General features: G+C 60.9%; 1 protein-coding gene across 2 annotated transcripts; it reads left to right on the top strand.

The window, feature by feature from the left end:
- Positions 1 to 8,057: 8,057 nt before the first annotated feature.
- On the top strand, positions 8,058 to 16,444 carry BSG (basigin (Ok blood group)). Of its 2 annotated transcripts, XM_036100786.2 has the most exons (9): positions 8,102 to 8,216; positions 10,574 to 10,659; positions 13,437 to 13,593; positions 14,261 to 14,343; positions 14,476 to 14,612; positions 14,689 to 14,965; positions 15,447 to 15,471; positions 15,608 to 15,669; positions 15,753 to 16,444. In XM_036100786.2, the coding sequence occupies exons 3-8, from the start codon at positions 13,577 to 13,579 to the stop codon at positions 15,666 to 15,668; spliced, it is 600 nt and encodes a 199-aa protein (XP_035956679.1). In that variant the 5' UTR covers positions 8,102 to 8,216; positions 10,574 to 10,659; positions 13,437 to 13,576; the 3' UTR covers position 15,669; positions 15,753 to 16,444. The 2 variants fall into 2 exon arrangements, with proteins under 2 accessions (XP_035956678.1, XP_035956679.1); XM_036100785.2 differs by lacking the exon at positions 10,574 to 10,659 and having other exon boundaries at positions 8,058 to 8,216.
- Positions 16,445 to 21,336: the final 4,892 nt, after the last annotated feature.

The raw sequence follows: 21,336 nt of genomic DNA, 5'->3' as shown, positions 1-21,336 counted from the left end.
CCTTCCCCCCACGTGGTCTCCTGCACCTGTGCGGGGCTGGGGGTGCAGGCCTTGTACACCCACCGTGGGTGCTGACGGCTGCCAGGCCCAGCCGTGAGGGACCCCGCCCTGCTCTGCCACCCCAAGGGGGTGGGTAGGTCCTTAGAGATGTAAGCCGGTTGTGGGGCCGTGGGAGGCTGTGGGGGATCCCTGGGGAAGGGCTACTGACTACGACAAATGCCTTTCTGCTGGACAGAGCTGGGTGTCTTGTGACACCTGGCCACGGGGCTAGAGCTGGCTCACGAGGGTGGCACGGTCATCACCAGCAGGAACCTGGCCCTTGATGCCCTGGTGGAGCCACCACATAAACCCATCCTGGAGCTGGCTGGCCATAAAGGCCCCAGATGAAGCTGGTGAGGTGACCGAAGGGGATCTTTCAGGCACAGCTTGCTTCAGGTGCTCGCGTGGGGCCCTCAGGAGCCTGCCTGCCTCTTAGCTCTGCTGTCTTGCCCCTTAGCCACATGATCAGGAAGACTTCCCCACATGGTGGAAGGACGGGCACCCTGGGCCCCGTGGAAAGAGCTTGCTTCTCCACATTTACGAGGATCAGTGCTGATGGGCCCAGCCTCTGAACCAGTCACTGGATTGCAGGGGCTGCAGCCAGGGGTTTGGCATTTTTGGACGCACGTTCTGAGTCTGGGGCAGCGGTGGGAACAGAGGAGGACTGGCCAGAGAGGAGCCGGTGGAGGGGCCGTGGCCCACACCCTGACCCCGCTGCCCACATGACATAGCCGCTGAGGCTGGGGCGGGGGCTCCCGCGCTTGGAGACCCCAGCCTTGCCTTCTGCATCAGGGCAGTTGCCCAGCATCCCACATGTAAGCTGGCCCCTAGTCTGGAGAACCACCTCCAGAGGCTCAAGGTGCTGGGGGCAGCCAGGAGGAGTAATAGCTTGCACCCCAGGTCCCCATCCTCCACTGCTCCCCTCCCCACACCCCTCCACTGACCTGCCCCTTCCTGTCACCTGCAGCAGGAACCCCGGCTCCTGGCCTGGCTCTGGTGGCAGGACCAACGCGGTGCAGCATGACAGGCTGGGGGCTGACCCCCTGGCCAGGGCGCTTCGGGAGCTGGGCCCGCAGATGCCGGACATACAGACCTGCGACAAGGCTCACTCCTGGCCCGGCAACATCACTCCCTGCAAGGTGCAGGAGCACCGGTGGGGAGGGCTGGGGCAGCCTGGCCTGGCAGCAGGACATCAGCCCGTGGCGGGGGCCATCGGACAAGCCCCCTACTTTCCCGTCTCTGGGTGGTCCTGGAGGTGGACACTAGCATTAGCCCATTTCTCAGATGCAGAAACTAAGGCACAGAGAGGTTAAGTAAGCTGCCCAGAGTCACACGGGCCATGGTGAAGCTGGGGTTTGAACTCTAGTGCCAATGATCGCAGCATGGATGCAGCATGTGCAAAGGCCCTAGAACAGGAAGGAGCAGCAAAGCGCGTCAGAAGGACATGAAGGAAGGATGTGGGGAGTCATGGGACAGGCCCCTGTGGCCCTGGGGGCTGGGTCTGTGCCCCAGAGTCAGGGCCCCTCCAGCGGGCACAGGGGGTGACCTGTGTTCTGTAGCTTCCGGCAGGGAACTCAGGGGGGCCCTGGTGTAGGGCAGAGGTCGGCTGGCTAGAGTCCTGTCCTTCGGCTCTAAGGTCAAACCTCCCAGGCCCCTGCTCTGGCCCCCCGTGTCCTGTCTCAGTGAGGTCGCCAGCCACTGTGGCCCCAGCCTCAGACCCGGCACCCCGGGGACGACCCTACTCCCTTGCCTGGCAGAACCCTCCCCTGCAGGGTTGTGAGGGGGGTGGGGAAGGATTGTAATAAACCATATGGACCTGTGTGGACTCCGACCCCACTTCTGTTCCACATGGGCCAGTTTCCCTACTGATGAAGCAGGTTGCACTTTTAAGGATGTTCGTGGAGTCCAGCTGAAGTCAAGGACTAGCTTCACCCAAGACAGGCTCCAGGCAGGGGCCCCAGGGACCCGGGCAGAGGTGCGTCAGCCGGCGCTGGGCCCGGGGCAGCCGCTGCGTCGTGCAGGCCTGCAGGGAGGCGGGGCGCTGGGGCGTGGGGTGTGGAGACAACAGCGATACTCCAGTATCTTCTTCTTCCTCTTATTTTTTTGGTAACATCTTTATTGAGATACAATTCACATGCTTGCTGCCTAATTCAGGGGGTGTTAGTACATTCACAGGGTTGTGCAACCAGCACCTCGAGAACATTCCATCACCTTAGAAGGAAACCCCGTCTCCATCAGATGTCGCCTCTCCCCCCTCCCCAGCCCCGGCCCCCACGAGCCCCCTTCCCGTCCGCGGATGAGCCTGTTCCAGACGTGTCACCCACGGGGACTCACACCCCACGTGGCCGTCTGTGTCTGGTTCCCTCCCTGAGCGTCGTGGGCTCAGGGTCCGTCCCCGGGGCCGCGCGTGAGGGTGCCTGGCTCCTGCTCGCAGCTGAGGTCCCATGCCCGTGCGTGGGGGACTGTGTGTTCCGTCCACCTGCCCGTGGACATTTGGGCTGTGTCTCCACTTGGCTGCTGGGAACATCCGTGGCCTTTCGCTCTGGCCACTTCTTTCCTGCACAGAAGAGCTGGCCTGCCGCCACGCCCCCACCAGCACCGTGGCCCCTGTACTTGCTTTGCAGGAAGCCATGGGTTGTATTGTTCTGTGACATCCTCGAGGGAGAACCACGTTTAGAGGCAGGGAGGCCGGCAAGGAAGCCTTGGGCCTTGTCTGGGTCCCGGCGTGCCTCCATCTGGCTGCAGGTCAGGGCAGGGTGTGGAGAGGAAGGCTTATCTCCCCATCCCAGCTGTTCCTTCCTAGCCCAGCGGGGGGGCCCCCCCACGGGTCCCCAGGTGAGCGGAAGGCCACCAGCACAAATGAGAAGGAGCCCCACCCCGCCTGGGGACTCAGAGCACTGCCCAGGGCCGTCTTCTACAGTGTAAAATGATCTCTCTCTGTTCTCTGATGGTTTCCCCACCTCCGAGGGAGACAAAAGTCCCAAAGCCCTCAGAACAATGGGATCCTATCCTTCCACATTCTGGGGCCCGGAGTCAGAGATCAAGGTGGACAGGACTGCCCTCCCTCCGCAGGCTCCAGGGGAGGGCCCTTCCTGGCTCCTCCAGCTCCTGGGGGCTCCAGGCGTCCCTGCCTGTGGCCGTGTCCCTCCCGTGTCCGCCTCCATGGTCACGTGGCTTCTGCTCTGTGTCAGAATTCCCCTTTTATGAGGACATCAGCCATAGGATAGGGCCTGCCCTGCTCCGGTGTGACCTTATTTCAACCTGATTGCATCTGCAACTACTCCAAAATAAGGGCCCGTCCTCAGGTTCTTCTGGACACGGATTGGGGGGGCACCATTCACCCCAGCACAGACATGGACACTTGTTACCCCACTGTAAACACCAGCTCACCTTCCCCAGTGCCCTGTGATGGGAAGGTCGTCCTCATCCCAGCTGACTGATGAGGGGACCTGGGCTCTGGGGACAAAGCCAAGTGTCTCGCGGTGGGGGGTAGGACAGGATGGGGACTCACGCCTGGGCACCCCAGCATGACGCTCAGGAAACAGCCGAGCCCCAAGGAGAGCCTGGCCAGCCTGGGGTCTGCCCCAGAATAACGGACTGGAGCCCACAGGGCAGCTGCCTGCAGCGTGGGGCCTGGGGTCTGGGAAAACGGCTGCCCAGAGGCTGAAGTCGGGGCATCTGGGGAGATCTGACTGGAGCGTAGATCCAGTATTAATTTGCTGCGACCCTAAGCTTCTCAAATTGGACCCTTTTTCTCCCATCTTAGGGTTGGAGGCTGCAACTCACTGCCAAGGAGCTCTGGAAGACCAACGGGGGAGGGAAGAGGCCCAGAGGGAGGGAGGGCAAAGTGCAGAACCCACCAGGGAGCCAGGCGGAGGGGGGCCGCCATCCCCATAAGGCTGTAGGTCGAGGACTGGCTAAAATTAAAGGCCGAACAAGGAAGAGCCCTCCTGAGATCCCACTATGGCAAAGACACCAGCAACGGAGTGGGGAACCCGTGGACCACCGGGAAATCTCGATAGGGTACACCAGTTCACTAAGGGAGAGCAGCTGACATCTTTCTGGGGAAAGTACTAGTTGAGCAATGAAGAGCCCCTGGAGGTGAGAGGCTGAACCCCCAGGGAGCCTCCCCAGCTCAGTTCCGGGTGTGCACCCTGGATGGCCCCGCACCACCCCCACTGCCGACAAGTCAGCGCTAACGGAGGTGTGCGATCTGCACTAGTTCCTGGGGCGGCGGTAACAAAGCAAACTGGACGGCTGAAAACAACAGAAATCATGCTCCTACGGTTCTGCGGCCAGAAGTCCACAATCGAGGTGGGCCGAGCTCCTGCTGCAGGCTCTGAGGATGGTCCTTCTGCCTCTTCCAGCTCCTGGGGGCTCCAGGCGTCATCCCTGGACTTCTGGCCATGTCCCTCTGTGTCTGTCTCCTTCTTCCCAGGCTGTCTCCCCTGTGTGTCTGTGTCTCTCATCTTGCATCTCTTAGAAGGACACTCATCTCAAGACCCTTTTTCCAAATGAGGCCCCATTCACAGGTTCAGGGGGGCACCACTCAACCCAATGACCACCCTGTCCCCCGCCCATTTCCCAGGCCCCCCTCCCCCTCGGTGGCCCAGACATCTCTCTAGAACACACAGTAGATGACAGCCCCTCTTGCCTGAACCCCTCCCAGGGCTCCCTAACCCTGAAGCATAAAACCCCCACTATCCTCCCTCCCCCACTGCCTGGAGAGGGTTGGATTTCAAAGCTCCCCCTTTCAGAAAAATGCACATAAAAAACTAAGCGGAGACAATTTAGCTGTGGACAGATGGGTGTAACAGAATGAAAATCTGACGTCATCTTCTCTCTCCTCGTCCGTGAGTTTGAGGGGTTTTCTAAGAAAAATGAGAAGGCAAACGCCGTGTGACCAGGCAGGGATGGCGTCCTGGGTGTACGATGCTGGAGACAGGAGAGCCCATGGAGGTGAGAGGCTGAACCCCTTGTGGCCAGGAGAGGACTCTGCCCGGCGGCGGCCAGCATGGGGTGAGGAGGGAACCAGCTGCACCTCACAGCCTGGCGCTGCCCGGCCAGGACTCCAAGGCAGGACACAGGGCCAGGGAGGCTGAGCCAAAGGCCTGGGGTGCCCAGTCCTAAGGGTCAGCAGGGGCTGGGCTTCTAGCCGTCCCCAGGGCAAAGCTGCAGAGACAGGCCAAAGAGGAGAGCTGTCTCCTTGCCATTCTGTCGGAGGAAGACATCCAAATCTGGAATCTCAGCCCCTCCCGGAGAGGGAGCCGGCCTCAGAGGCCAGGAGCGGGGGACGGAGCAAGGAAGGGCACCTGCGGAATGCAAGAGTGGCCATCTGTCCCCGCCCCCATGCACCGACGGGCAGCAAGCAAGGAGCACGGGCTGGACACGAGGTCAGAGAGTGACCAGTGCAGTGAGGGAATTTACAACAGGTGATGGAACTGGGCTGCTTTTGAGCAGGTCAGAGATGCCAGATGGAAGACAGAACACCCAGTTACATTTGAGTCTCATATATAGAACAGGGACATTTTAGTGTAAGTCGACCCCAGACACTGCATGGGATAGACTTACACTTTAAAAATCATGGATTTTTTTTTTTTTTTAATCTGAAATTCAACCTGCATTTTTATTTGCTAAATCTGGCCACCGTTGCTGGAGTGGTCCTGGAAGGCTTCTCCTGCCCCAGGGCGCAGCCGGGACGTAGCAGGACAGGGATCTGACCAGTGGGAGGGGACCAGGAAGACTTTCCGGAGCGGGGGCCAGAACACTGGGTCTTGGGGGAGGCACAGCTTGATTTTGTAAACAAGAGCAAAGACCGCCTGGCGGCCCTAATATTTCCCACGAGATCTGTCCTCAGCCCAGCCCAGGGAGGGCAGGAGAGGGGGCCGTGGAATTGCACCCAGGCCGGAGGGACTTTGAAGCCAGCTGGCCGCTTTCCTGGTCATTCTGCACGTAGCTCTCGGCCCCCTTCTGAGCGGCCTTGTCCAGCCCTCGGCCCCCAGGCTGGGGCTCCTGGCCGCTCTGAGACTCCCAGGCACTGAGAGTGAGTCTCCAAAGAGCAGAGCCCGTTCATCAGCAGGTCCTGGCCCCTCTCTCCTCCAACACTCCCCGTAGCCCATCTTGCCTCTGCCCAGCCTCCCTCCTCCCAGGTTGCTGCCTCCCCCAGCCTGCCCGGCTGTCCTCAGACTTGCCCTCACCTCCCCACGCTGCTGCCCCCGCTCCGAACATCACAGCCTCGGGAAGCTGCCAGCCTGGATCTAAAGTAGCCCTCCCTCACCCACAGAGGGGCAGGAAACTTCCCCTTCTTCTCTTCTAGGGCTTTGGTGGTCTAATCCTTAAATTGACATAAAACAGATGAGCAGGAGAGAAACAAACAGAAGGTTAATAACATGAGAGACACTCAGGAAAACAGAGAAATGCGGGGCGCCTGGGTGGCTCAGTCGGTTAAGCGGCGGCCTTCGGCTCAGGTCATGATCCCAGGGTCGTAGGATCGAGCCCCGCGTTGGGCTCCCTGCTCAGTGGAGAGTCTGCTTCTCCCTCTCCCTCTGCCTGCCTCTCTGCCTACTTGTGCTATCTGTCAAATAAATAAATAAAATCTTTTTTTTTTTTTTTAAAGATTTTATTTATTTGTTTGAGAGAGAGACACAGCGAGAGAGGGAACACAAGCAGGGGGAGTGGGAGAGGGAGAAGCAGGCCCCCCGTGGAGCAGGGAGCCCGATGTGGGGCTCGATCCCAGGACCCTGGGATCATGACCTGAGCCGAAGGCAGACGCTTAACGACTGAGCCACCCAGGCACCCCTAAATAAATAAAATCTTAAAAAAAACCAAACAAACGGAGAAACGCTCCCCAATGACCAAAGCCAGCCCCTTAAAAACCACCTTCGGCTAAAGCCAAGAGCTGAGGCTGGGGGTGGGGAGTCTGCTAGGGGAGGTGGACAGGGTGAGGTTGCACATTCAGGTCCCTGCCTGCTCCACCATGCGGGTTTCAGGAGACTGCGTGATCCCTCTTCCTGGCCTGTGAGGGAGACACCCGGCAAACGGGCTTTCCCTTGTAAGTGTCTCTTGCAAAAGGGTAACTTCTCAATTCTTCCGAGCTCCTCTGGTGTCTGCAGTTCTTAAAAATAACCAGTACAGGGTGGCTCCGTCTCGTTAAGCCTCTGCCTTCGGCTCAGGTCATGGTCCTGGCGTCCTGGAATCGAGTCCCAAGTCAGGGTCCCTGCTCAGCGGGAAGCCTGCTTCTCCTTCTGCCTCTCTCTCTCTGTCTCTCGTGAATAAATAAATAAAATCTTTAAAAATAAATAAATAAAGAAGTATTTGTTCTAGTGGTGCCTGTCTGGCTGGGTTGGTAGAGCACGCATCTTTGGATCTCAGGGTTGTGAATTCAAGCCCCACCTTGGGTGTAGAGATTACTATTATTATTAAAAATAAAATGTTAATAAAACAAAAAGTAAGTAAACAAGCATTTGTGGTAAAGCATGGTTTTCCAGACAAAATGCAGTACAGCCAGTTAGTGTGAATTTCAGGTAAATAGCGAGTGCCTTCTTGGCACAACGATGTGCAGACACTGCATGGGATCCTTATGCGAGGAAACGAAGTTCAAACTTAACTGCCATCCAGGTGTTTTTATTTGCTAAATCCGGCAGCCCGCCACAGCTCAGGACACACATCCCACCTGTTCACAGGGATCCCGACCCCTTCAACATGCTTTTCTTCTTCTCCGTATTGTGACAAAATACACATAATTTAAAGCGAGCATTTCAACCACTTGGGAGTCTACACTTCTGTTCTGACGTCACAGTCTGAGAGGCTGAAGAAAGGGAGGAGGGGCCCAGCGCAGTCCTCGCAGGTCCCGCCCCCGTTTCCTAGCAACGCAACCACGCCCCCAGGCCGTGGGGCGTGGCCATCAGGGTCACGTGGGACCTCTGCAGGCGCCGGCTCGCTCCAGCGCGTGCGTACGTGCGTCCGCGCGCGTGCGCAGGGGGGCGGCCGGCGTGCCGTGCGCGTCCCTGCCCCTCGACGTCCCCCTGCGCGCGCGCGCCCGCCCCTCCCTCCGGTTCTTATAGCGCCGCGGGCGGCGGTTGGCGGCGGGGACGGCACGGACGGTGGCGATATGGCGGCTCTGCGGCTCGTGGTGCTGGCGCTGGCGCTGCTGAGGGCCGAGGTCGGCTCCGGGGCAGGTGAGCGTCCCGCCCGGCGGGGGTGGGGGCGGAGCCGGGGCGCGGGGGCCGCGGGCCGGCGACACTGGAGGTGGGGGTCCCTGGACCCCGGCGGCCCGGGCGCGCGAGGGGACCCGGGAGCTGGCCGACCCCTGGACGAGGGCACCTTCCGCCCTCCCCTGGGAGCCGGCGGCCCCCCGCCCCCCAAGCCCCGCGCCGGCCGTGCCAGGCCGAGGGGGCGGCGGAGAGCCCCCCGGGACTCCCGCGCGGCCCCGGTGAAGCCTGTGCGGCCTGGAGCAGCGCCCGCCCAGGCCCGGGGCTCTCCCCTGGCTAGCGCGCTGTTGTCCTCGAGAGGACGCGCGGCGGTGCCCCTGCGGCCGGTGGGCTCGCCGGACCTGGAAGGGATTGTCATTCTTGGCAGGATTTAGGTCCCGTGTCGTGCTCCGGGGAGGCACCTGCCCCCCTGGTGTCGGCCCAAACACTGAAACCCTTGGAGGGAAGCCAGCGCGCTCCGCTTCCTCTGATGTCCGATTTCAGGGGACAGAGGGAGATGTCCACCCCTTCCTGTTACAGGAGTGGAAACTGAGGCCCGGGTCGGGAGGGGACATGTGCCAAGGTCGCCATGAGGTCGCCTTGGCAGCCCGGGGTGGAGCAGGAACTGTTGAGAGGGTTGTTTTTAGCCCCAAACAGCATTTATTTTCCAGAGCTGTTCACAGGAGTGGGCAATGTTTTGGGGGTGGACAGGTGTGGTTTGGAGAGCGCTCGTTGGAAAATGGATTCAAGCGTGTTTTTCAGGGGAGAGCAGCACAGCCTCTCTGTCCCTGACAGATTTTCTTCCTGTGTTGTGACTTCCCGTTTTGTTCTTGGTTAAAGATTTCCAGTGATGGGCTTGTAGGGAACAAAGTGCGGAGCAGGGTCTGGGGCTCTTGTGGGAGGCCTCCTGGAGAGCTTCCCCCACTCACTCGTGACCCACTTGAAGGTCTCACTTGGCCTCTCTCCTCTTCCTTATAATCAAGACGGCAGTTTACTGAATGCCTCTGGGCGAGGGCCTTGGCCGCCGTGCCTTCCAGCGGATCTCTGGAAGACTCCGATAGGAGCCCGCAGCAAGATGAACGCGGAAGATAGGCTGCTGCTTTCCGCCCCTTGAGCCTTTGCAAACAGCTCTCCGTGGCTGGAGGTGGTGGCCACGGGCGGGCGGCCAAGGGGGTGAGGAGGACTCTGGGTTTCCCTCTGCGGCCCCTGAGCTCGCTCCCCTCATCACAGGGTGGAAGCACTCATTCCCCGGTTCAGTCACCCCAGCTCCAGCCGGGAGACTGAGAGGACCCCTGCACGGGGGCTTGGAGCTGCTCCTGCCCTCTCGCACACCATGGGGGGGGCGGGGGCGTGGACTCAGTTTGTCTGCACAGTGTCTGAATCCACCTGGGACCTGTGTCTGCTTTCTTCTTTCTCACTTTTTTTTTTTTCTTGAACTTTATTTATTTACTTATTTATTTGAGAGAGAACAGAGAGAGAGTGAGCATGAGCAGGGGTGGGGAGGGGCAGATGGAGAGGGAGAAGCAGACTCCCCGCCGAGCAGGGCTCAATCCCAGGACCCCGGGGTCACGACCTGGACCGAAAGCAGACGCTTAACCCACTGAGCCACCCAGGCGTCCTCTTCTTTCCCACCTTTGACAGCTCCACATCTCCGGGGACTCTCAGAAATACCATGCATCCTTTTTCTGCTGGGACAAGTGAATTACCAATGGTGTTTGCCTCTCCTGTCCGGGTCAGCTTCCCAGAAACTTTCTTCAGGGTCCTCTGCCAACAGTGGGTTTCCTCAACTTAAGCAGCAAGTGCCTGCCAGGTTGGCACCCATGTCGGCCAAGGCCCCAGGACAGGGCTCTCCCTGGGATTGTCCTCGGCGCCACGGTCCTGGCAGGCCTGGTTGGGAGGGCACAAGTGGGCACCAGTTTGCTAGCTGGGTCCTACAGGCTGCTGATGTGGCCTGTCTGTGCCTCAGGTGAAGGGAGCAGGAACCCCCTCCTGGCCAGATGGAGGGGATGGGAGGGGCGGGTGGAGAGGCCCAGAGCCTGTGGCTGGCATCCCAGAAATGTTCTGTTGCTCCTCCTACCTGAGCGGAGCTGCTGAGGAGGGTGGGGAGGAGGGTGGGGAGGAGGGTGGGTGCTGGCAAGCCTCATGCCTGCTCCTGGGCTGTTTACCATAAGGCCTGCCTGGCCCCGTGCCCTGCCCGGCGGCCTAAGGGCATGGAGGAGGGGTGGCTGTTTTTAGACGAAGGTGACTTGACTTCAGAACAGGGCTCACAGTCACATGGCCAAAACTGATTTTTTACTTTTTGGGCTCTCTCCTTTGTTCGTCCCTCCTGCGCCTGTGCTCTTGAGGATCCCTGTGAATTCCTGGGGTGCCCCCTCCCGTCTCCGGAGCCAGGTGGAGTGTGCCTCGGTCCCCTGCTGCGTGTGACCCTCAGGCAAGGCGGGGGTGTCAGCCTCTGGTTCCTCAGACACGCAGGGGGAGGGGGGGTATGCCCTGCCTTGTCCTCTCTCTGAGACCTGAGTCCCCTGCTCCCCCCTGGGAGTAGCCCTCAAGCCTGTGGTGTTTGGGACACTTCTTTCTCCCCCAGGGAGGCAGGGTGCAGCTGGGACAGATCTGACAGCCCCTGGGTGAGGGGACAAGGCTACAGACACGAGTCCTGAGGCTTTAGAGAGGCAGGCCGGTCTGGGAGGGGGGCTGTCTCTGGCCTCACTTCCTGCCCTGACTCACCACTCCCAGCCCTGCACAGAGCTGTTGGTTTTGCAATCTTGGGAAATCGTGACTCCTGAGAAATGCAGCTCACTGGGAGGGGATCCTTTGGTCGAAATGGCGCTGCCACAGAAGGGTTTCAGCCCTCTTCCAGCTTCACGCCTCTGCTTGTCGTTGTACCCGTCCTGAGTCCTGCGAATGGTCTTTGGGCTACCCCCGGTGGGTGGACATGAAGGTCTACCTGTCTCCAGGACCTTGGGGCATGTGCCACCTTGCCCCAGAGCAGAAAGCCCGAAGGCTTCGAGGCTATACACCTGTATTCACGAGCCCACGGGGGTGGGAGGTGCCCGGGGCGCCAGAGAGGGGCTTCCGTGCAGTTCCTGTCCGCCTCTTCCCCTGCCTGCCTGGGGGTCTGAGACCTTGTGTCCTGTCCACCCTGGCCGCGGGTCTCACCTCTTCACACAGAGACCGCCGCCACTCCTCCCCCAGACTGGAAGTGCCTCTAGGGGAGCCAGGGCCCGCGGGTGTTGAGTTCTAGCGGGACGGGAGGGGAGCTGTCAGCCCACTGAGGACTCAAGTGCCAGGGACTCTCTGAGTAGGAGACAGGCACATTCTGCCTGTGAGTCATTCGAGAAAGCTGCCCCGCTGTGATATCCCTCCAGTAAAGATTGCCTGCTGCCCTTTTGGATTTTCAGGTTAAAGTTTCTTTTTTTTCTTTTTTCTTTTTCTTTTTTAAGATTTTATTTATAGGGGCGCCTGGGTGGCTCAGTCGTTGAGCGTCTGCCTTCGGCTCAGGTCGTGATCCCGGGGTCCTGGGATCGAGCCCCGCATCGGGCTCCCTGCTCGGCGGGAAGCCTGCTTCTCCCTCTCCACCCCCCCTGCTTGTGTTCCCTCTCTCGCTGTCTCTTTCTGTCAAATAAATAAATAAAATCCAAAAAAAAAAAAAAGATTTTATTTATATATTTGAGAGAGAGCAGGCGCACGAGTCGGGGGTGGGGAGGAAGGGGCAGAGGGAGGAGGAGAAGAGGGAGATCCCAGGACCCTGGAATCATGACCTGAGCCGAAGGCAGATGCCCAACCAACTGAACCACCCAGGCGCCCCTTCAGGTTAAATTTTCTTAGTGACTGACTAGGTGTCTGTGTGGACGACGGAGCCTGTTTCTTGTTGGTACTTCCATCTCCTATTCTGATTTTTCACCCAACTTCATGCTGTAAGCTTCTCCCTACAGACTAAATGGGAAAAAGCTTACTGCCAGTCGCCCTGGGGTGGCTCTCTCTGTGCCCAGATTCTCTGGGCATGGTCTTCTAGAAGGGACGCCTCTGGGACACATGAATTTGGGTGACAGATGCTACTGAGTAAACGAAGAGTTGCTAACGGTTGCACTGAGACCTCTCTGGGAGCCTGTGTTACAAAGTCCCCGCCGGTGGGCATGGGAGTGTCCCCACCACACCTGCTGCGAGCCCTGGGCTGGGGCTCTGATGTGGACACAGGTGGGCTCGCTGCTCAGCCTCTGGTGCAGAGGGTGGACCGGGGGTCCTCCTCCTGGTTCGTTCTCACAGCTCCATCCTCCCTGAACTCTGGTCCCCAGGGGGAGCTGCTCCCTACAGAGGGGCCCTCCCTGCTTCAGCAGGTTGCTCACCTTCTGGTTCTAAGCGATGTTCACATTTCACTTCCTAAAGAGAACATCTCGAACCACTGGGGAAGTTTGTCTGGTTGGAAATTAAATGGAAGGGTCATTGGGGGTCCACCAGCAGCGTCTGGGCCATCTCTATAGTGGCTTTGTGGCAAGTGGGAGAGGAGACCTTGACCTTCCAGAAGGAGGTGCCATCCAGCAGAGGGGCAGCCGGAGCCCCTGAGCCCCACTTCGGAAGGCCTTGCTTTGGTGGGGGGAGGGGGGTCGGCAGGAGCTTCCAGTGAGGGAATGGTGGCCTGGGCGGTGGTAGTTTTATTTTTGTTTGTTTTTTTGAGAGAGAGCGCGCACAAGCAGGGGCAGAGGCAGAGGGAGAAGCATGCTCCCCACAGAGCAAGGAGCCCGACTCGGGACTCGATCCCAGGACCCTGGGACCATGACCTGAGCCGAAGGCAGACGCCCAACCACTGAACCACCCAGGCGCCCCTAGATTTATCTTTTAAAAAAGGAATTTCAGGTGTGTGCTGGAGCTGGGCCCAGCAGTCCATGGACCCAGGCTGGTCATTGGCTTCTGTTCCCACACCTGAGACCCAGCTGGTTAAAACATTTCCGGACAGAAACTGCATCGAGCCCTCTGTTCTGACAGGCGGCTCTTCAGCCCCGAGGCCCCTCTAGCGCAGCAGACGGAGCCGGGTGTGATTCAGGCTTGTGACTTCTCTCCTCCAGGAGGGCGCTTGGACAGGGTGGAGGGTGTGCCGTGGCAAGGCCGTGGCAGGCTGGCTCCGGAACATGTGGGCAGGCAGCTTGGGGCCCTGGATTTGGGTCCTTTCTTGCCCTGATCCCTTTGCTCACGTCCTCTCATGTGGCTCCCCAGGGAGCGGGATCTGGACTTCCGTAGATGATATTGGCTCCAAGACACGGCTTACCTGTACCTTGAACCACAGCACCACTGAGATCATCGGCCACCGCTGGGTGAAGGGGGGCAAGGTGCTCAAGGAGGATGCACTGCCCGACATGAAGACGGAGTATGAGTGAGTGGGGCCCAGAGGCGGGTGCCCCAACCTGCCCCAGGGCCTGCAGAGATGCCAGACCCCCATTTCAGCCCGCGGGCATCACCCCTAGGCCCCTCCCTGCACCCCACTTGCTCCAACGTGTTGTCGCTGCCCGCGGTCTCTGTGGTCAGTCGGAACGAAGGTTGGAGTCCGTGGGCTCGCTCTGGACAGACGTTAGACGTGAGCTCTGCTCACACCCCCTGGCTGTGAGATGGCCAAGGCCCCAGATCCAGCCAGGGGCCGGGGGCTGCTGAATGTGGCGCTGGCCTCCGAGACCCTTCCCTTCTTTCCCCAGGGCGCTGGCTCGGGTGGGCTGCGGGCAGACTTGGGTTCTCCCCGGCCTGAGTCCCTGGCTCACTGAGGTCACGGGCACTCCAGGCCGCCCTGCTCTGAAGCCTTGACTTAGTCGGTTCCTGAGCCGGCTCTAGAAGGAGAGAGTCCTGTTTGTTTCAAGGGCGGCTGGGCACACAGGCTCACTGACGCAGGCCCCCGGTCATGTCCCCGCACCTCCTCGTCCCTCCTGACCGGTCCTGGCTCCGGCTCCGGTCGGTAGGAGTCCCCTGCAGCGTGCCGTGGCGTGAACTGAACTCAGGACAGGACGGCACTTCTGCGCGTGCTCCGCTCACTGCCGTGCGTCTGCTTACAGGGTGGACTTGGATGAGCGCTCTGGGGAGTACTCGTGCATCTTCCTCCCGGAGCTGGCGGGCAGGACCAGAATCGAGGTGAAGGGTGAGCTTGGCCGGCCCTTGGGCGCATCTGGGGAGGGGGCAGAGGACACCGCCTGCCAACCCAGCAAGGGCACCACTTAGGAACCGCCAAAGAGTGAGCTCAGGCTCCTGCCTTGCTCGGTCTCCCCTGTAGGGCTCCCCAACATCAAGGCCGTGAAGAGGTCAGAGCATGCCACTGAGCGGGAGACGGTCGTGCTGGGCTGCAAGTCGGACTCCTTCCCCCCGGTCAGCGAATGGGTGTGGTACAAGATGGAAAGCTCTGGGGACCAGGTGAGACCCATGTCTGCCTGGGGATGAGCTGGCCTCAGCCTCGGCCTCAGTCCCTACAAGGTCCACCTGCCCCCAGGTCATCAGCAACACCTCCCATAGCAAGTACTTGGTGATATCCTTGGAGACCAAGACGGAGCTGCACATCTCGAACCTGGACCTGGAGACAGACCCTGGCAAGTATGCGTGCAACGGCACCAACTCGGAAGGCACCAGCCAGGCCGTCATCGTGCTGCGCGTGCGAAACCGCTTTGCCGCCCTCTGGCCCTTCCTGGGCATCGTGGCCGAGGTGCTGGTGCTGGTCACTGTCATCTTCATCTACGAGAAGCGGCGGAAGCCGGACGAGGTCCTGGATGGTGAGCCCACACGCCCTTCGCTCACCGTTCGGTTGGGGGGGGCGGGGTCCCCTGCCGGGGGGCTCCCTACCCAAGGCCTCGTCTGCCCCACTGTCCTCCCTCACTTGGCTGCAGGTGGGTGTCCTCCGTGGTCAGTGACCACCTTCCGCTGCTCCACCCATGCTGGTGGCGGCTGCTTGGGGCCCAAGGGTTGTGGCAGCAAGCAAGCTCTTGACTTTGTGCAGAGGTTGTTCAGGAAGCCTGAGCTTGCCCTCCTGCCTGGCGCCTGTGGGCAGGGCTCCCAGATGCCACGCGGGCCGTGACCCCACACGGCTCGTTCTGAGGGTGCATGTCCTGGGGGCAGGATTGGCTGCCTGCGTTTACAGGCAGGGACACTGAGGGCAGGGCCCAACAGGACTGGTGCCACCCTGCAAGGGGCCTGGTGCAGGGACCGCTCCTGACGGCCTGCCCTCTCCTTGCATGTGGCCGCGCATCTACACAGATGAAGACACGGGCTCCGCTCCTCTGTAAGTCGGGGCCTTGCTGGGAGGGGGCGGGCGGGCCGTGTCCCCCGGGCAGCGTCCGCTGTGCACGTGCTGGGTGGGAATGGGGCCACCGTTCCGTCCTCCTGAGCGCCCAGAAGCCCTCCGTCCTATCCCCCAGGAAGAGCAGCGGGCACGTGAATGACAAAGGCAAGAACGTGCGCCAGAGGAACGCCAACTGAGGTGAGGCGTGGGGGGAGGGGAGGGCGTGGGGCTGCCCAGCCGGCCTCAGGCTGGGCTCCGAGCATCCCTCCTGCCCTGCACAGGCGTCCAGCCTCCGTCTGGAGCAGCTCAGCGTCTGGTGTTTGCAGATCCTCTCAAAGGAGACCCGCCCTACGAAAGCAGACCACACCGTGGGTCTAATCACAATGTTTCTTTCCTTTTTTAAACTAAACTAGGGTTTTCTACACATAGAATTCTGTTCCTTAGGGGTTTGTTTTTCCTTTTTAAACATTTTGTGAGCGCCTCGGGGGAGCTGTGAGCTTCCTGCGAGACTCCTGTCCTCAGCCCGTCCCCTCAGCTGCCCCTGCCCACCTGACCCCTCGCTGTCCTCCCACTATCTCCCGCCTGTCCCTCCTGTCCCTTGGGCATTTAGCCTCCCAGCCCATAGTGGGGGTTTTGAAGGGCAGGTTGGCCTTTTTCGGGGGCTCTACCTCCTGAGACTGCTGGGCCTTGTTGGGACCCTTTGTGGAAGGTCACAGGTCGTGCACGGTGCGAGTGTCCTGCCTGTCTGAAGTCCGTGCTGATGGGGTGCCTCGGGTCTGTGTCGTGCGTCAGGACAGCTCTGCGCGCAGCTGCTGGTGGGCCCGCGCTGGCCCGCCCTGCCCCTGCCGTCCACACGCCCAGCTGCAGGGGAGTAGTCCGGCGACCACGCTGCAGAACCCCCTCCCCAGCTGCTCCCCAGCATCCTGACTCACCCACCACCTGCCTGCTCACCAATAAAGAAAGGCCGACCCGTCTCTTTCTCCTTGGGCTCCTGTGTGCACCGCCTGGGTCTTAACAGGAGAGCTAGCAGGGGCGTGAGCGCCACGTGGTGCTGAGTCCTGGGTGCGGTTGGGGTGCATGGGGGTGAGGCAGGGCTAACCGGCTGGCCAGGAGCTTTGTTCCCAGGATGAAAGGTGAAGGTGGGGTGGGGGGTGCAGAGGACCTCAAGGGGCCCTGTGAGTGCTCCAGAGCAGGGCCGGGCCCCCCCCAGGACAGGCATCCCTCCCGTACCCACAGCTGCCTGGCACCCACCTGTCCCGGGCTAGAAGCTCCCTGCGGTGTGTGATGGAGGTGGGGGTGGGGGCAGCCAGGACCTCATGAGAGAGCCCCAGCAGGTGTCCCCAGTAGAACCAGCCCCTTGGGACTTTGCTCCAGCCCAAGAGGGGCTGGCTGAGGCCTGGAAAGCCATGGAGGTGGCCCTCCTGAGCCTGACCCCTAGAAGGGGGTCCCTGTCCGCTGAGCCCAGGCTGACCCCTGGAGCAAGCTGGGCGACATGGACGGGGTTGAAGGGCTGGGTCATGCTCTAGGAGAGCAGATGGGAGGAGGCAGGGCCTCGCCAAACCTGGGGGCTCTAGCAGGTGCCATCTAGGCCTCCCGCCTGGTGCTGGAGGGGAAACTATCCCAGGGAAGGGAAAGGGCTCGTTCAGGGAGACCCTACTGCCCACCGAGGGACTGTGTTTACCCTCCGCCTCGCCTCTGGACATGGGCCCAGACCTTCAGCAGGTCCGGAGGAGGTCGCCAGAAATCAGGGTTTGGATGTGAAATCTGATGTTGGCAAAAACTCCAGCATAACAATACCCCAAATGCTGAAGATGGACTCAGCCCACGAGCCACCGGTTTGACTCCCAGGCTCTGAAATGGGAGGCCCGACCCCTCTGGGTGGTGGCCGACCCGTGTGCCCCAACCCCACTGGCCAGATGCTTCACCACGTCCCCCAGGGTGGCAGTACACAGCTGCAGGTGGTTTCTCTGGGTTTCTGTGGGCAGAACGGGGTCCTTTATGGAGGCCCCGCACACCACAGCCTAGGGAGTTTGCCCCCCACCCCAGGTCACAGGGAGGAATGCGAGGCCCCAGGGCTGGGGGAAGCAGCGGGCCTCGCCCTTCCCTCCGGCCGTCACCAGAGGGAGCCACGCGCATGCCACTGAACAGGGTTTGGGGGCCCAGGGAGCCCCTCCTCTACAGAGGTTCTTGGGGTCGCACCTGCCTGGCCCTGTGGACACCCCAGCTGGACATGCCCCAGGGCCAACCTCCCTAGGCCCTGGGGCTCCCTGGGGCACCAGCAACATTGGCTGGGCACCCCTGGCCTAGCTGGGGCTGGGGGATCCGTCGTGGACAGGCAGCGGTCCGGTGGGCGAGGAGGTGGTGAGGAGCTGGCCCTTCACTGGGGATGCTGCTGGGGCACCAGGGCTCAGGTGCAACCCTCCTCCTCCCCCGAAGTCAGAAGGGGTGGGCATAGGGGTCTATGTCCCCTGGGAGGCCATGGCTGGGTTCATCCTGCTTCCTGCTGCATCCCGGGTGCCCAGAGCAGAGGGGTCCAGACGGGAAGTGTGGGAGCTTCTGGCAAGCAGAGCCTTGGGCACCAGAGGAATGCCGTGGAGCACGCTCTGTGATGCGGCGAGTGAGGCTTGGCCTCCTTAGCAGACCCCTCATTGGTCCTCCTTCCCTAAGAGACCCTCCCCCCACAGAGACGCCCCTCACGTGGACACAGCAGAAATGGGGTCACTCTCAAGCAGCTTTGTAGCCTTTCAGCACTGAAGTATCCACCCGTCTGTCCACCTCTCTGTAGAGCGCAGCAGTGCAGCCCTCCGCCGCTGGGGGTGATCTCGTCAACAGCCTGCTGCAGCCTGCCTCGGTTTCCCCAGAGCGGGATGGAGAAGTCACAGGATTCAGTGAGATCATCTTTGGCGAGTGCCTGGGGGCTCTGGAACCAGTGTCTCGGGATCCCAACCTGCGGGGGGGCAGAGGGGCAGGGCTGGGGTGTCCCTCCAACGAAACAAGGGCACAGTCCTGATGCTGCTTGGAAGGGCCTGCCGGCATCTCTGGGCCCACAGACGGGGCTGCCTCCCTTTCCCTGGGAACCCCCTCCCAGACCGGGAGCCCCTGAGCACCTCCCCATTACAGTGAGGGCCTCGCCCAGCAGTAGAAGACAGAGTGGAAACAAAATGGGACAGACGTGTTGGGGGGTCACCAGAGTTTGGTCCTCCCACGCCATCCTTGCACCTACCGGGGAGAATGATCTCTGTGAGGAAAGGAAAATCCTGGTGAATCCTAGGTCAGCAGAGCTGGGGACCCCAACCTGGTCGTGCAGCCAGCGGGAAACCAAGGTGGTAGGCTGCTCTGCCTGTGGGCACTCGCCACTCCGGGCGGGTCGCGAGGGCTGGCCCTGCACCACGATGGCTCCAGACCCAGGCCAGGGGTCCTGCCACCATGGCTGATCAGACATTCTGTGTTTCTGGAGTCTGGCAGTGGGCTCTATAGCCCTTGAGGCTTGAACGCTGGGACCTGTCACAAGGCCCTGGGCTTGTTTTGTCTTCCGGGTCTATTTTTCACTCAGAGGGTCCCCAGACTCTATGGGCTTGGGGGCTTTCGACCTGGACTTGTCCCGACTAGAGAGGAAGCGGGCTCGTGAGTGCTGAGGGCGGCTGGGAGGTCAGGAGGTGCCCTCCCAGAGCCTATTCTGGGGCCCAGGAATGGTGAGGAAGAATGGGGGGCAAACTGGATGGTGGGGAGGGATTGGGGTTTCTTTCCAAAGGCAGTGGGGAGTTGAGAGCAGTTTTAGGCAACAGACCATTGAGAACTGACTCAGGGTTTGATACCTGTCGGCACAATGATTGCCATCTCTGAGTGTCCTCACCTTCACCCACCCCCCTGGGACCTTGAGATCCTTTCTTCTCCCACAAGCCAGGCACCATGCTGCCTCAGGGCCTTTGCACGGGCCATACCGCCTGCCAGACACTCTTCCCACAAATGCATTCATGACACCAGCTCTCCCTTCCTTCAGGTCTTCCCTCAGACATCACCCCCAGCACCTTTCTCATCCCTTTCCTGACTCTGAGTTGTGTAACACTGACCACCTTCTGATGGACAATAGAATATCTATTAAACATAATCTTTACCATGTTGATTGTCCCTTCCACTCGACTGTCAGCAGGGTACAGGTGGCCTGAATCCCAGCCCCCCAGTCAGGTGCTTAGTAAACATTTGTTGAATGAATGCAAAGAGTACTCTGCCCCAGGCAAGTGGTGAGAGGGAGTGGGAGAGATGGGGAGGCTGGTGGCCATCTGGCCCAGGGTGGAGCCTATGGGATGGAGAGGATTCATTAGGACCTGGGGACAGGGTCCCCAGGGCCCAGAGAGGGGCTGGGACCCCCTAGGTGACTCACAGTCCAGGCCTGCCTCTCTCACTTCCAAGCGTTGTGGGTCCTCAGGCTGGACCATGGGTCTGCCGCCTCCCTGCTCTCAGCGGCGAGCCCTGGGGCTCTGGCGGCCTGCCCGGACTGACATGCTCCCAGGGTGAGCATAAAAGATCCCCCTTCAGCTGGAACACACATCTGCCTGGGGCGGGCTGCAGCCTGGCACTGCCGATCTGCTGCCCGCCCAGCTTCTCCCTCACCACCTCAGGACAGAGAGCAGCCCTGCCCGCCCTCCCATGTGGCGGCAGGTCTGGCCTGGCCCAAGGCATGGCAGAAGTGGTCCCCTGGGAGGCCAGAGCTGCTTGGCAGAAGCACGGGAGTCCCCAGGGCTTGAGGCAGCCTGGTGGGGGCTCAAGATGGCCTGGCTCAGTCCATCCCTCAATCACCCATGAGTGCCTGCTGTGAGCAGAGAGACAACATCTCTGCTTTCATGGGCCAGACATACTGGCAGGTGCACCCACGGAAAAGTGCTATGAGAGTGGGAGGCTCCCAGGAGGCCAGGACACCCCTCTCTCCTCTCTGTCTCCATTACCTGCCTCTCAGGACACCTCCCCCCAGCCTCTGGTTGAGCTGGGATGGGGACCAGGGGCTAGGGATGGGGTCCTGGGCCTATGCCCCCATGTCACCTAACACCAAATAACCCCCCAACCTGACTCCAGCCCCAGACACAGAGCCTCAGCTGTCTTCCCAGAGCTGGGGCCTGAGCCTTAGAGGCAGAGAAATGGGGGCAATCCGGTGGGACTCCCATGTGGGCATCTGGTGGGAAAGGGTGAGGGAGGGTGGGTCCCCCCCCCATGACCCTGGACCATGGAATTTCTCCATTTTAAAGCCCACCAGCCTCACAGGAGACCACAGCCCCCCACTGAGCTTCAGGGCATCGTTTGGGGGGGGCACCAGTGCCATCGGGTGGCTCTTGCTGTTGGCCCATCTTCCTCACATGCAGGAGGTGGGAAAGAGCGAGTGACTGTGGGACTTGGAGACTGGCCGCATGGACCCCATTTTGCCCCTCCGCACACAACACATTCCCACCGGTCTTTGTCCCGGGCCTTCAAATTACAAAGCAAGGGCTCTTTTGGCCTTTAAAAACATCCTTTTATTACGGAAATTCTCCAGCCTGTAGAAAGGAAAGAGGCTGGCACCGGGCGGTCGCACTTCCCTGCGCCTGTCTGCGCCGCCTGGACCGGTGAACCATAGGCGCGAGGAAGGCCCCTGGCTCAGGCGGAGCACAGAGTCTCTGGCCGGTGGCTGGGCTCAGTGACCTTGGGCGTGTCCTTCCGCCTCGGCGGGCCTCAGTTTCCCTTTCTGGGACGAGGTCTGAGCGGATCTCCAAGGCCTCAGGCCGCATGACCTTGGGCCGTCCCCGACTCCCAGGCCTCAGTTTCCCCGGAGAGGGGTCCGGGCGCGGCGCGCCGGGAGGGGGCTCCGGCAGAGGCGGGGCCCTCGCCCCGCCCCCG

Source organism: Halichoerus grypus, chromosome 1 (genome assembly GCF_964656455.1).
Source record: "Halichoerus grypus chromosome 1, mHalGry1.hap1.1, whole genome shotgun sequence".
In the NCBI taxonomy this organism is placed as follows: domain Eukaryota; kingdom Metazoa; phylum Chordata; class Mammalia; order Carnivora; family Phocidae; genus Halichoerus; species Halichoerus grypus.
The sequence above is the reverse complement of the archived record's forward strand: the minus strand, read 5'-3'. Positions and strand labels throughout refer to the sequence as shown.

What these genes read in the sequence shown, in the direction of transcription:
- BSG (XM_036100785.2), top strand. Translation starts at nt 8,150, where the DNA reads ATGGCGGCTCTGCGGCTCGTGGTGCTGGCGCTGGCGCTGCTGAGGGCC. An exon ending in CGAGGTCGGCTCCGGGGCAG is followed by an intron (nt 8,217 to 13,436) that starts GTGAGCGTCCCG and finishes GTGGCTCCCCAG; the next exon opens with GGAGCGGGATCTGGACTTCC. An exon ending in GACACGGGCTCCGCTCCTCT is followed by an intron (nt 15,472 to 15,607) that starts GTAAGTCGGGGC and finishes CCTATCCCCCAG; the next exon opens with GAAGAGCAGCGGGCACGTGA.